The sequence below is a fragment of the Eurypyga helias genome, unplaced genomic scaffold (assembly GCF_000690775.1).
Source record: "Eurypyga helias isolate BGI_N326 unplaced genomic scaffold, ASM69077v1 scaffold47253, whole genome shotgun sequence".
NCBI lineage: Eukaryota > Metazoa > Chordata > Aves > Eurypygiformes > Eurypygidae > Eurypyga > Eurypyga helias.
Genome location: NW_010241474.1, coordinates 372 through 12,856, shown reverse-complemented (window position 1 = coordinate 12,856; position 12,485 = coordinate 372). Strand labels below are relative to the sequence as shown.

At 47.0% G+C, this 12,485-nt stretch overlaps 1 protein-coding gene across 1 annotated transcript; it reads right to left on the bottom strand.

The window, feature by feature from the left end:
* Nucleotides 1-336: 336 nt before the first annotated feature.
* Nucleotides 337-12,103, bottom strand: TMEM209 (transmembrane protein 209). The gene is made up of 15 exons (XM_010148756.1): nt 12,059-12,103; nt 11,183-11,322; nt 11,014-11,072; nt 9,723-9,854; nt 8,781-9,001; nt 8,207-8,405; nt 7,413-7,588; nt 6,706-6,777; nt 4,804-4,900; nt 3,744-3,869; nt 3,159-3,256; nt 1,861-1,975; nt 1,672-1,769; nt 732-805; nt 337-391 (listed from the first exon to the last, which is right to left on the bottom strand). Exons 1-15 carry the CDS (start codon nt 12,101-12,103, stop codon nt 337-339), a joined length of 1,707 nt encoding a protein of 568 aa, XP_010147058.1.
* Nucleotides 12,104-12,485: the final 382 nt, after the last annotated feature.

Genomic DNA, 12,485 nt, shown 5'->3' with positions numbered 1-12,485 from the left:
CGTGAAACAGGGTTGGAGTTTAGTCCCGGGATCAGTTAAGCGGCGACGGCACCGTCGGATACACGGAATGGGAACAGCAATTTTCAACAGGATCCGTTCAGGTGAAGAGCTGGCAAGAGAAAAGCTGCCCGGCCTTCACACGCTACGGCACGGATTTTAAACAACAACCTCACAAAGCCCACACAGGAATTACAAACCCTCCCCCTCGTCCCACGGCGCAGAGTTTAAATTATCCCCTTCAATATTAAGTCCACGGTTAAATCAATGTAACGCCGCTGCCCGGTCTGTCTCCCCAGAGGAGCAGCGTTCCTCTGGTCCGGCATCCCGCCGGAGACGCTACTCTCCGAAAATCCACAGAATGTTGACTCCCGATAAACCCAGATTTACACGCCTGCGAAAACAAAGGCATCCTGATCAATCTCACGAAAAATCAAAGCGCCCGTTTAAAACACCCAACGGAAAAGCCCTCACTTCGGCCCTTTGGTGCCTTGCCCCAAACCCCCGAGCCAAGGGGAATCTGGGTGTAGGTTCCATTGCTCACGCGGGCAAGATTTCCCCGATTTTACCAAAAAGCTGTTGTTATCTCCCAGGAGAAGGTGATTTGAACAGCACTGCGACCACCCCGCTCTAGCAGTTTCAGTCTGAAGTGCCTTCAGACAAGGCCTTTCAAATCACGGCGCTCCGTTCACGTCCCGTACGTGGCGCGACGACACGTAACGTCGGGCACTTACCCCAGCATCCCGGATTCTTTGGTCTTTATGATATACAGAAACATCAGCAAGGTATGGAACATGTTGTTTCTGCCCTGAATCCACAGGAAGAGAAAAGAACTTAGAAATCAAGCTCATTATGAGAAATCACAGCAAGATTTCATCGTATCACAGACTGGTTTGGGTTGGAAGGGACCTTAAAGATCATCCAGTTCCAATGCCCCTGCCATGGGCAGGGACACCTTCCATAGCCCAGGGTGCTCCCAGCCTCATCCAGCCTGGCCTTGGACACTCCCAGGGATGGGGCATCCCCAGCTTCTCTGGGAACCTGTCCCAGTGCTCCCACCCTCTCCGTTTCGGGTAGAATAAGCGACCGTAGCGAAAGCCATGGTGAAACGGTGTTACGGGGCAGGTTGTCGGGCTTTTTGCCCTAATACTTTACTTTTTCCATTAAGTAAATACCAGAAAAAGAGCAAATATGGGTTTTGGCTGGAATATCATCTCTAAATAGTTCAAATCCCAAAGCTTTTCGGAAAGCACGAGATCCAGCAACCACCAGGGATCAATATAAAATGAATATTCGCAGGAGAATTTTACTGGTTTGAGACTGGCAGCTTCTCCCTGGAATTCTTAGGGACCAGCATCGGGGGTACTGGCCTTAAGGGGTGATAACATGCGTTGGGGATTACGAGATTTGGTGTTTTAATTGCTGAAAATGGGCAAGAGGAAGCTACTACCTAGGTAGTTATGTGTCTTAAGTAGATAGCAAAGACGTTATTTAGTAGCAGACTAAGGACCATGTCGTGGTCAAGGACTAAGCCAGCATCTACCTCCTGCACTGGCCCAGGCTACGTGTAAATAGTCAACCACTGTGGTGAGTTCTTTAAAAAAGTAAACCAAACCCACCCAGACGTGCCAAGGATTTGCTGACAGCAGAAGAGCAGCAGTAACGCCATCCTACCTTGGGCAGGTTGTAGACGTGGCGCTGGTAGATGAGCGCGTAGTGGGGTGGGTTGATGCTGTTCTGGTAGATGCAGAACACGTTTCCGTTTGAAGTGTCTGCGAATGAGAAGGTGGAAAGACAACGGGGATTTCAAAGGTGCCGATGCGATCCAAGAGGGAGAGAGCAGCTACACATGAGCGGCAGTACCTGGTTTATCTGGAGTCTGAATGAAGTGCTGGGAAGTGAAGGTTTTGCCATCGGGATATTTGGGGTGAGGTGGCAGCCGGGAGTCGAGGTAAGTGCAGAAAATGTGCATAATGATCTGGGAAAACAAAAACCAAATCTCAGTTCATAGAATCACAGAATGGTTTGGGTTGGAAGGGACCTTAAAGATCATCTAGTTCCAACCCCCCTGCCATGGGCAGGGACACCTTCCATAGCTCAGGTTGCTCCAAGCCTCATCCAGCCTGGCCTTGGACACTTCCAGGGATGGGGCATCCACAGCTTCTCTGGGCACCCTGTCCCACTGCCTCACCCTCTCCAGGAAGAATTCCTTTGTGATACCTAATCTAAACCTCCCCACTTTCAATTTAAACCCGTTACCCCTTGTCCTGTCACTCCCTGCCCTGGAAAAGCCCTCCCCAGCTTCCCTGTAGCCCCTTGCAGGCACTGGAAGGTGCTGTAAGGTCTCCCCAGAGCCTTCTCTTCTCCAGGCTGAACAAGCCCAATTCTCTCAGCCCCTCTTCACAGGAGAGGTGCTAAAGCCCTCTGAGCATCTTCTATGATTTTCATCATAGAATCATCACAGAATGGTTCGGGTTGAAGGGACCTTAAAGGCCACCCAGCCCCAACCCCTGCCATGGGCAGGGACACCTTCCATAGCCCAGGGTGCTCCAAGCCTCATCCAGCCTGGCCCCAGGGATGGGGCATCCACAACTGGTTTCAAGTCACTGTTGACATGGAGGTGCTGCTCCTGCCGACCTTTCAGATTTAACCGCTAAGCATCACTACAAGTCTTCTCTCGAGCAGGATACGCAACACCTTCAGATGTCTGACAAGACACTGCTGCATTAAACAGCTGCCCTGCCACTCCATCTGCGCTGTTTCCCCCCTGTCCATTACAGCAAAGGAAAACAAGAACGAGGTGAAATGTTTTCCTAGTGTTAGAAATCGTTAGGTGACGGCAGGTATCTGGCTTGTTAAAAGACACAAGCAAGGGAACTGCCCCAGCACGATCCCCAGTTGCCAGGCTGCTCCCGTAGTTACCTGCCAGACGTTTTGGAGGACTCGGAGTAAGAGCCTGGCCTAAGATGAAGATATACAACTGCATTTTGTGATCTACACAATGTCCCATCCCTTTTGCCCAGGGAATCTCACCAACTACAACAGGATCATCTGTGTAAGCGATGCAAGCGGGACCTCACTGTGTTCCTCAAAACACTGGCTACCCGCTGCACAGCCTACGCTGAGAGGCAACGCCCTCTGAGCAGTCTTCGGAAACTTACAGAGGAGTCGGTGGGCAAGTCGGTGTCCCACTTGCGGCCTTTGAAATCTCCTCCTCTGTTCCAGCAGAAGGAACTCATGCATCCTCCCTGGGAAAGCTCTGAAAGCAACAAGGGTTACTCAGTCACTGGGGGTTGAAAAGTGTGGGGAAAACAGTATTTTATGCAAGTTTCAGGGGCTTCAGATGTGTTGCTGGTGTACAAAACAGGGAAAGTCGAGCAAATGAAATGCTTGTAAAGATATTACTATGGGGAGGTAGATTTGCAGAATAACTCTTATTTGTAGTTAATGAAGGGATTAGGAATGAAGGAATCCTGCCTGGTGAATGAAGGAATCCTGCACCCCAAGCACGCAGGAGGAAAATGAGAAATAACACTTCTAAAATCATTCCCAAAGTTACATCCAAGTCCCTTCTCCTCATGTCGCTATAAGAAGGGAAAACTGTGAAGAAACATCTCCCTTGCTTACAAGCAGCCCTCATCCCTGCCGTGCTCTTCCAACACCTCCGCTGAAGGAATGCCTGACGCCACCAACACCTGAGCGTGCCAACGGAAGCGTTTTAAAGTCAGGATGGGGCCACCACGTACCTTTGATCCGTTCCACCAAATACTCCTGGTTGGGTGTAAGATCCAAGTACTGCACTACAGCGTTCAGGGTTGGGATGAGCGGAGCTTTCACGAGCGCTGCCTGCTTCAGGCTGCTGATGCTGGCTTCTGCAACACAAGAAGAGCCAGTGCAGGTGAGCTACGAACGGCCCCCCTTACCGGGGCGTCACGCAGAGCTCTCCTTTTTGGCGCATCCTTCAAAGCCCTAGGAACACGTAACACGGGACGCTATCCCAAAATTTCCTTTCCATTCCAATGAAGTCGCCGATGTCCGCTTTACGTCCCAGAATATAAAAGCTACAAGGAACCAACATCCACTTTGAAGAGCAGAGGGAGAGTAACGAAGTGGAGGTGAGACCAGCACTGACCGGTTTTCCTACAGGCGTCGAGGCGATGTGGCCCATGAGGAGATGCCACAACAAACAGCCCACAAAAGGTGAAGTTCATTTAAATGCGCCACGTCAGACCCACCCCTTGGTTAAGGGGATACACATTTGAAGCAACAAGAGAAGCAGTTCCTTCAGAAATTGTATCGGACACGAAAACCAGAACTCCATCAGAATTTTAAAATATGGTTCTTTCGGAAAGCAGCTGATTTTAAGGAAGAATTTGGAAAAGGACGGAGTGTTGGAGACAGGGAGACGCTGTGAATTTCTAGCACATCTATCTGTAGAATGGTTTCTGACAGGTTAATATGCAATAATCAATGATAATATGAGCCTGTAATTCCCCAGCACCAGATTTAGAGGAAAGGGAAAAAGGAAAAAACTCAGGGGCAACAAAACAAAACAAAAGGAAAAAGAGACATTTATGAATTTTATACAGGACAAGCATCAGCGTGTCAGCCTCAGCATTTCTGGAAGGCTCAGGAAGAACCTTTCCAGCTTAGCGAAACGCATGACATGGAACAGAGACTGCAGCAATCCCCGGGAAATGGAACAATGATGTTTAACAGACCTGACCCTTAACAAACCCACCCCAAGCCCCAGCCATGGAGCAGCCCTCCGTTAACCACCACCGGGAAGCTCCTGCCACACCCTACCGCCGATCTGCAGCTCCGGACAGCCCATTCTTCTCAGCTGAGTGCTCACAGCCTCCATCTCTTGGACAAACGGCACGAGGATAGTCCCATGAATCCACTAGAAAAGAAAAAGGTGAAAATTCAAGAGGTCAGAAGCAACAAAAACGTTAGAAAAAAAACCCCAACCCTTAGCTTACATCCTACACATCATCACCATCACCAAGAGGCTTAACAACAGAAACACCGGAGCAAACCAAGGAGGAAAGTAATTAAATTAGACTATCAAGCTAGGCAGAGATTAAATGACCCTTTAATACCTTCTAAAAGGCCAGAAAATTCAGTGTAAAGGAGTCAGGAAAACAGAGTCTCTAGACAGTATCAGATGAAGCTTTTCTGAACAATGAGGAAAGGGGTGTTACAAAGCAGAGCCCTCCATCCCTACAGATAATTTGTGCTTTGATGAGTCCATTCCCTCTCCCATTTCTTTCAGGAAATCAGGGAGCTGATAAACACTACGTGTGGGATTTGTAAGGGGCAGGATTTGGGAACCGAAACAAGCTGGCCCAAGGTTTATGAACAGATGCTCAGGAATCTGGTATGGCTCTCATACTCATCCCTGCTTTTCACCAATCTCATTACCTGTCGTGGTTTAACTCTGACTGACAAACTACCACGAAGCCACTCTCAAGGGTACCCTCTCCCCTCCCCCAGCGGAGGGGAAGACTCAAAGGAAAAAGGCAAGGAAGGTCGTGAAATTGAGCTAAGAGCTATTCACTAAGTGAACCTAAATTATTATACGCAGCTGCAGTATCAGAAGCTGAGAGAGATCCCGAATTTGGTGCAGGCATCCCCCAGCACCAGCTAAAAAGACACCTTAGCATAAATCCAGGCAAAGAGCTTCATCCCAGCCACTGTAGAGAGAGTTAACTCTTTCCGGACTAAAACCATAGAATCATAGAATCACAGACTGGTTTGGGTTGGAAGGGACCTTAAAGACCATCCAGTTCCAACCCCCCTGCCATGGGCAGGGACACCTTCCATAGCCCAGGGTGCTCCAAGCCTCATCCAGCCTGGCCTTGGACACTCCCAGGGATGGGGCATCCACAGATTCCCTGGGAAACCTGTCCAAGTGACTCCCTACCCTCTCCGTGAAGAACTTCTTCCTGATACCTAATCTAAACCCCCCTGCTTTCAATTTAAACCCGTTACCCCTTGTCCTGTCATTACAGACCCTTGTAAAAAGTCCCCCCCAGCTTCCTTGTAGCCCCTTCAGGCTCTGGAAGGCTGCAATAAGGGCTCCCCAGAGCCTTCTCTTCTCCAAAGAAGTGCATGTTACCTTAAAAAAAAAAAAACAACCAACAACTACAACACACAAAAGCCAAACTACAGCCTTGATCGATGCTGTGACTGAAGGGGTAAGTCAAAGTTGGATTTACTAACTATTTTGCCATTGTGTGCAAATCTCCTCTGCTACAGCAATTCCTATTGACACGATCGAGGTTTATCTTTTTGCTCTTCACCAGGCTGCTCAGGACTGTCAAAAAAGTCAAACTCTGGGCTGGAATTCTCCGCGCTTTGAGCCCAGAAGGAGTTAGAAATAGTGCAGAAACACCAGTTTAGCCATATGAGTTACAGCAGGGAAAACCCAATCTCGTCACACGCGCGGTGCTGTTGCTTGCTCATTCAAAGGTGGATGAACTTCACAGCTGTGAAGTTTTCAGAACAGAAAGCACCGAGGTCAGGTCAAAACTGCATCTCAGTAGTCCTCTCTTCAAGCACGCTGCGTTTTTATCTCCATGTGCCAGCCCAGAGAGGCGCTGGAATTCTTCCCGCATCCCTAGGCGCTGAGAGGACGAGGAGGTACCTCTTCACTCTGCTGTGCTTGTTCTAAACACCAAAAGGTCCTTAAGAGTCGGGACTTACATTTCTGAGCTTGGCGGTCCAGGAATCCATGTGATCAAGGACCTGTCGGTTCATTGTCACCCGTGCCCAGACCTATGGGAAGATTTATTAAGGACATAAAAGAACTTAATACCAAGAGTTTTTAGGGTCTATGACAGTTTTTGATACTAACCATGGCACATAATGCAAATCTACAGCAGCTTCATATGACACTCCCACTCTCTACTCACCTTGCATGAACCCAAATTGAGTTTTAAGCTCTCTGCTCGATTAGAATAAACCTGATCTGAATCGTGGGATTGTTTTAAGAGGCATTTGAATGGGAAGCTTCATTAGGTTAATGTAGGAACTAAAGAAAATTGATCAAATTTAATTGACATGAATAGCATTCCTTCACACCAGACTTCTTTCAGGTGCAAGCGTGAAGGCAGCGCTCTATATCCTTCAGCTGTTCCACTGCATTAAACACAGAGCCGTTTCAACTCCGTTGTTATGTCACAAATGTATTTTGTCCAGCATAAGTCTTGCTGTCCAAGGGAAAAAGCATTTTCTAACTAAAATTCAGAATTTACAAAGTCCATTGACAGCAAAGTTGTATGAAGATGGGTAAACATTAGAGGATTTCTCTCTCCAATGTTTCTGATAGAGCTCAAATCCAAACTGTTGCCCAAAGCTGTATGTTTTCGAGGCCTGTTTCTCCCTCCTGACCCCCTTACAGTCGAATTTACCTCTTCTGCAGCTTGTTTTGAGCTCAGATCAGCTTCGTGCTTGTGTAGGGATGGAGCCTGGGACCTGCAAGCCAGCTGATACTGGAACTTCCTCAGCATCTGTGCGCAGTCTGCCATGGAACGGCTGTAGTTCCAAAAAGTTGGGCTGCCGGAAGGAGAGCTGGAATCTGAACTTCCTGAAACGATGAATTCATTAAACGGTCAAGTACAACTATTGCCAGGTAATTCTAGGAGCACAGTACAGGTGATACGTCAGTGTATTAAGGCTCTGACAAGAACACGACCTGCTGTGAATACGGATACTGAAATCGGTCTGCGTAAACACCGACTTCACCCTTATCTTGGCTGCCCCCATCCAGGATCCAAACTGCCTGCCGGTAATCCACCCCCTTTATCTGAAATGCCTTCTCCACAAGACATCCCTCTCATCAGGGTGACAAAGCCCATCGTATCATGGACCATCACGGCCAACAAAGGCTACAGATACTCTCCCAGCACACATGCATCAGCAGCATGTATCCGGTCCAAAGGAATCCATCGGAGGAAAACTTTCTGAAGCTCCTAAGCCACGGAGACCTGTAGCAACAATGGCCTCCTACCTCACACCCTGATTACTCAGCAGAACACCAAACTGACCTTTACCAGGGTCACTAATCATTACCACACAGAGGTTAGGTCTATTTACTAGCAGGAGGACGCTGGAACCCCTTGTCATTTTTCTCACCCGCAAAAGCCATCTCAGATAAACCCAACACCTTCTCGCCAAGCTTTTCCCATCAAATCACTTCATTTACCTATTTGAACTCTGTGCTGTTTCTCTTCTTCATTTCGAAGGAAGTTGTCCAGCGACTTGAGGTCTGTCAAAAAGTCGTCTTTGTCAGCAGGAGAATTATACATTGAAGTGCGGTAACGAGACCTCAGCCCGCCGCTTTCCATTGGTCCAATATTCGTGGGGTGCTGTGACCCACCAGGAGAGGGGCTGAAGCCAGAAACCTTGGGTGAATAAAACCAAATGGCCGTGTCACATGAGGAAGACAGAATTCCACCTGGACTGGTAAATGGTACGAATATAAAAGACTCGTCTGGGGTTTGCGTTGGGTTGGATTTAATCCTCTGCATTTACATTTTGGATTCTTATTATGTTCTGACACAAAGCAGCCACTCCAGAAGAAATGAAGTGACACTGGGGAAAAAGGTGACAAATACTGTCAATACTGTGACAAATACTGACACAACCCATTTACGTCTCCTTTGCAAAAGGAGCAAACACACAAATCCACAACTCCCCGCTGGCTGCTGCTCACCTTCGATGGCGTAAGGCACAGCACAAGGACCCAACTGTACGCTTGGAGCTGCCTTAGTCATTACCTTACTGTGGCTGCTGCTCGGTGAGTAGGTTACAACGCCGCTGCTCGACACAGCCTGGAACTGAGGGCTGTACCCTGTGATGTAACTGGTAGCAAACTTTGGGCTGGCACTGGAGGAGCGGAACGGGCTGTAATTCAGCACGCTCTGACCCTGGATCGGAGAAGGCGTCAAAGACAGGACTTTCTCTGCTGCCAGCTCATGTGGTGGCGTTGTTTGTACAGCTGCAATAAGGGAAAACAGAATTAGCGTGTGAATGCAGCAGCCCCAGACTCCTCCCCCCTTCAAAAGCACAACAAAAGGAACACACAAGGGTGTCTTATGGCAATTTTGTAAAGATGCTAGAAAGGACACTAGAAAAATCTGACCCGCCTGCGTCGTTTTCTAGGGGCAGACTAGCAGAGCGCAACACCTCTGTGCTCACATTTTGCTTTTGGTTAACACACCTTGTCAGATTCTGGTGTATTTTGGAACTTCGATGTTCAAAAGCTTTGTGAGCGACTGCTCTCTAGGCCGTCTTTTTCAAACCTCACACGAAGGTCTGTTTGTCCCTCTAATTTGGTTCTTGATATCCAGCGTGATATTAGTAGGATATCAAAATTAAATGTAGGCCTGCACTCTCTGCCTTGCTCCTAGTCCCATGTATAGGGTACAAATTTCTCGTCCAGCCTCACAACCTTCAAGTCTCTCACTGTCCTTCAGCAGCCACTATCATCATGTCCTTTTTCACCGTGTGTTGTTTGTTCCCCCTCCAGATCTCCCCACAAACACACAAGTTACCACCTGATGCTGCGGATTTTAATATGCTGCAGGTAATTTAGTTCACCGCTCACGTCCAATGAGGTAATTCAGAACTCACTTCACTGAGGAGTCCTGCACTTGGGAAAGGTGCCATCTCGAAACAAAAGAACAGCAACAACAACAGAAGATATTTATTCCACCCACCCATATTCTGCAACCCCAGCAGGATCTGCTGGCGAGGACTCATGACCAAGCTCGTCGGTGCCACTGTGTATTTGAAGTACCTCCAGAAATCAAATAAGGCATTCAAGATGAACAGAGACGCAAGTGCAAGTTCTAGAAGAAACACAGAAGTTTTTACCATAGCTAGAGCATAAGGAAAAATAAAATGATATTATTCAGTACCTGAAGGGGCTACAACGAAGCTGGGGGCACTTTTTCCAACTGTCTGTAGTGACAGGACAAGGGGTAAGGGGTTTAAACTGAAAGAGCGAGATGGAGATGGGCCATCAGGAAGGAATTCTTCCTGCAGAGGGTGGGAGCACTGGGACAGGTTCCCAGAGAAGCTGTGGATGCCCCATCCCTGGAAGTGTCCAAGGCCAGGCTGGATGAGGCTTGGAGCAACCTGGTCTATGGAAGGTGTCCCTGCCCATGGCAGGGGGGTTGGAACTGGATGATCTTTAAGGGCCCTTCCAACCAAACCTTTCTGTGATTCTATGATTTGCAAAAACAGGCATATGTCCAATAAAAATAGGTCATTATGAGTGCTACCAGTAAGTACCAATTTGGGCAAGTATCTAAGATTTCTTCAACTTCTCATGTAAATACCACTGGAGGTAATTTTCTCTGCTGTGCTGATATTAATTTATAGTGCTAAAATTTAATTTTTATAAATGGATGGACATTTTCCAAAAAGGACATAAATGACTGCAATGAACTTCTGCGGCATTTCTCAAACATCATCTTCTGTGAAATCACCTGTCACACATCTTACGATTTTTCTCCCCCTCTTACTCCTTTTCATCCTCTATTTCATACAGCTACCTTAGAGTCTACTCATCTGAAACAAACTTTAACTACCAATGAAATGCCATCCACACCCACAGTAAGTAGTAAAATCCAGGGTGTTCTCCAAAGCCTTGCTCCACACACTGACCAGATTTAATGCACCAAACAAGTTCTTCATGCCCCTTAATGACATAGCTAAGATATATATGTATATATATGTGTAAGAAAGGTATATATATACATCTTATCGGTCACTAAACCAGATGAAATTCCAAGTTTCAGAGGAGCTAACAGAAATCAAACCAAAGTTTTGATTTAAATTTAAAACAATGCCCCCAAAATAACCCCAAAGAAACACCCAAAAGGCTGGTTTAAAAACTACTTCTCTGCACTAGAATTGGTTTAAAACCTGCTTCTCTGCAATAAAACTGACAAGTGAAAAATGAAAAGAACACCGAAAATGGATTTAAATGCTGCAGCGACTCACCAATATACCAGAGCGGCCAGTAGGTGATGTTGTAGTACGAGCTGATAAGTTTTCCAGTCCTGAAAAGAAAAACGAGAAGTTACCATTTTGCAACAATTCAGCCCTGGGAAATATTCAGGGGTATACAAAGTGGATGCTTTGCTTGTTTGAATCAGATGTAACAACATACATTTCAGTATATATCATGCCTGCAACAGACACATTAAGGAGTCCCCAGGCCAAGACTGCTTTCCGGGCTTCAGTCTCCTTCCTCATCTTGATGGTCTGGTCGATGAGGGAAGGTGCTGGACTCTGCTGTGGTGCCATTCTCTGTAGTAACAAACACAGAGAAAATACACAACCTGTCAACTTTTGTACAGTAAGATTCTCAGTCAGCACAAGGCTAAAGAGAAAAAGCCAGCTGTAATCCAAACCAAACTGTATCAGAGAGCTTTACTTTTAGCCAGACCCATGTTTAGCACACTTAAAAAAAAAAGCAGATTTTTAACAGTAGAAATTGGTAATATTTCTTTGATGAACTCTACTGTCAGCCCTGTCACCTCATCACTGAGAAACAGCGTCCATTTTCTCGAGTGAGGAGCAAACGAGAAGGTAGAGACGGATTCCAAGCTCATTACTGAAAAATAACATCCTTCAAAAGAGAGAGACAAAGCTCCTGCCTTCTCAGGCAAAGGAAGCCAGAAGAAAGAAAGGCCTTGCACAGCTCTGCAGGTTTTTATTGAAAATTCCCTCTCATTTCCATAGGAAACAGAGTGTTTTCAGACAGGACAGCCACCACCTGTGGATTCAGCACATCTGAATACTCTCTGCACACCTTCCTACCTTAACACCCAGTAACACCTTAGGTGAAAGAAATAACTGTTTGACTTTTTCTGCTAGTCCCATCACTAAAATACACTACCATTCCTTCCCACCATGCGCTTAAAACCTTGTTGCATAATTCTTCACTCAGTGGAAACATTAATTTGCTTTTGGGGACAAATACTTCAACTGTACATTTCTACCTAAATTAAAAATTAAAAATACAAACCCCAAATCACGTTACCTGCTTTGCACTGTTACAATGATTCAACGGTGAAATAGTCAGCATCAGGATTACTGGAAGAATCATACAAGAATATGTTGCCTGGTACTTTTTTTGACAGGCATTTCATACAGGTTGAGACCCCAGACTTCCTTCCCACACTGACAGCCCTGAGCAGAGATCCTCTTCCCCATCCTCACACTCCCAACCTCTCTCCCTGAACCATGTCCTCCTGCAGGCACAGATCTTGTCTTTTTACCAGGGACAAGGGGTAATGGATTTAACCGGGAAGAGGGAGATGGAGATGGGACAAGGGGAAGGAATTCTTCCCGCAGAGGGTGGGAGCACTGGGACAGGTTCCCAGAGAAGCTGGGGATGCCCCATCCCTGGGAGTGTCCAAGGCCAGGCTGGATGAGGCTTGGAGCACCCTGGGCTATGGAAGGTGTCC